Below are 1,481 nucleotides of genomic sequence, written 5' to 3' on the forward strand. Positions count from 1 at the left end.
TCAACGGCCTGACGCAGACGTCCTTCGCCTGCGGCGTGTGGGTCGACCAGAGGCGGGCGCTCAGGCCAGAGTTCACGGCCACCGGCGCGTCGCGGTACGCCGCCACGGGAGAATCTGTGGACTTTGTGTCGGGGGCCGAGCTGGCGAGGCGGCGCGTGAACGCCTTTGTGGCGGACGCGACGAACCAGCGCATCCATGACATACTCCCTCCCGGCTCCGTCCACTCGTCCACGGAGGTCGTCCTCGCCAACGCGCTCTACTTCAAAGGAGCGTGGCGTCGACCGTTCGACGTCTTCACCGCGCCGTTCCACATCCCAGGCGGCACCACCGTGCGCGTGCCATCTATGACGACAGGCCGGTCACAGTACATCGCTCTCTACCCGGGCTTCAGGGCCCTCAAACTGCCCTACAGGACCGACGGCGATCGGCAAGCTGCTGCATTCTACATGCTTATCCTTCTCCCGGACAGCGGCATTCTCAGCCTCACGGATCTCTATGACAAGGCGGTGTCGATGCCAGAGTTCATAAGGAAGCACACGCCGGAAGAGGTAGTTCCAGTGGGGCAATTCATGGTGCCCAAGTTCAAGTTCACGTCTGAATTTGATGCGTCCTTGGACATGCAGAAGCTTGGTGTCACCAGGGCTTTCGCAGGCGGTGACTTCTCAGGCATGGTGAGCGGTGGGGATGGGCGGCTCTCCATCGGTGGGGTGCTCCATAAGGCCACCATCGAGGTGGACGAGCAAGGCACCATGGCCGCTGCTGCCACGGCCATAGTTATGTATGGTAGCGCACTTCGCAGGGAACCACCGCATCTGGTGGATTTTGTGGCGGATCGGCCCTTCTTATTTGCCGTGGTTGAGGAGAGGACGGGCACAACGTTGTTCCTTGGTCATGTGGTTAATCCTCTTGCTAACTGAGTAAAATGTGGAATCCTTTGGCTGTTGAATAGTATATTTGAACATTGGTCATCCTTGGAAAATTTGGTCACTCCTGTCCTGGTAACAGAAATGTCCTAATTCGAGGAGGCAGGAGTAAGTGCTGATCTCCATTAAAAAAGCTAAGATTATTGCTTGCTTTGCTTAAAGATGGGGCTGGGCCTTGCTCAATGATGATCCAACACGAACGTGGAACAGTTCAGGCAACTAAATCTTGTTCTAAAGAAACTAAATCTTGTTCTAGCCAGTGAACTGGAGTACTTTTGAACAGGTGAGTCGACAAAACAAATTGATATTGTAAATGCAACAAAGGTACTTCAACGACACGTTTGTGTTCTGTCTCGGATGCTCTGGAGTTACACCACACTCATTTTTCTCTCCGGTTTTCTTCTTGTCTGTTGCATTCTCTATCGCTTCTTTCTAACCTAGCAGTGTGTCTGCTACTTTAGTAATGGCCGGCTGTACTTTCATTTGGCATAAAAGCTAAAGAAAACAAAAAAAAGAACTAGGCTGTCATGAAAAGGAAAGTTGGAATAAGCATTGTTC

The 1,481-nt window shown here is 52.9% G+C and overlaps 1 protein-coding gene across 1 annotated transcript; it reads left to right on the forward strand.

Annotated features, from left to right (window-relative positions):
• Positions 1–5: 5 nt before the first annotated feature.
• Positions 6–1,117, forward strand: LOC119346877 (putative serpin-Z12; the record flags this gene model as incomplete). Its single annotated transcript, XM_037615986.1, has 1 exon — positions 6–1,117. A coding segment is annotated over one exon (912 nt), but the record flags the coding sequence as incomplete, so codon positions are not given.
• Between the last annotated feature and the right edge of the window lie 364 nt (positions 1,118–1,481).

The sequence above is a fragment of the Triticum dicoccoides genome, unplaced genomic scaffold, assembly GCF_002162155.2.
Source record: "Triticum dicoccoides isolate Atlit2015 ecotype Zavitan unplaced genomic scaffold, WEW_v2.0 scaffold5344, whole genome shotgun sequence".
Classification (NCBI taxonomy): domain Eukaryota; kingdom Viridiplantae; phylum Streptophyta; class Magnoliopsida; order Poales; family Poaceae; genus Triticum; species Triticum dicoccoides.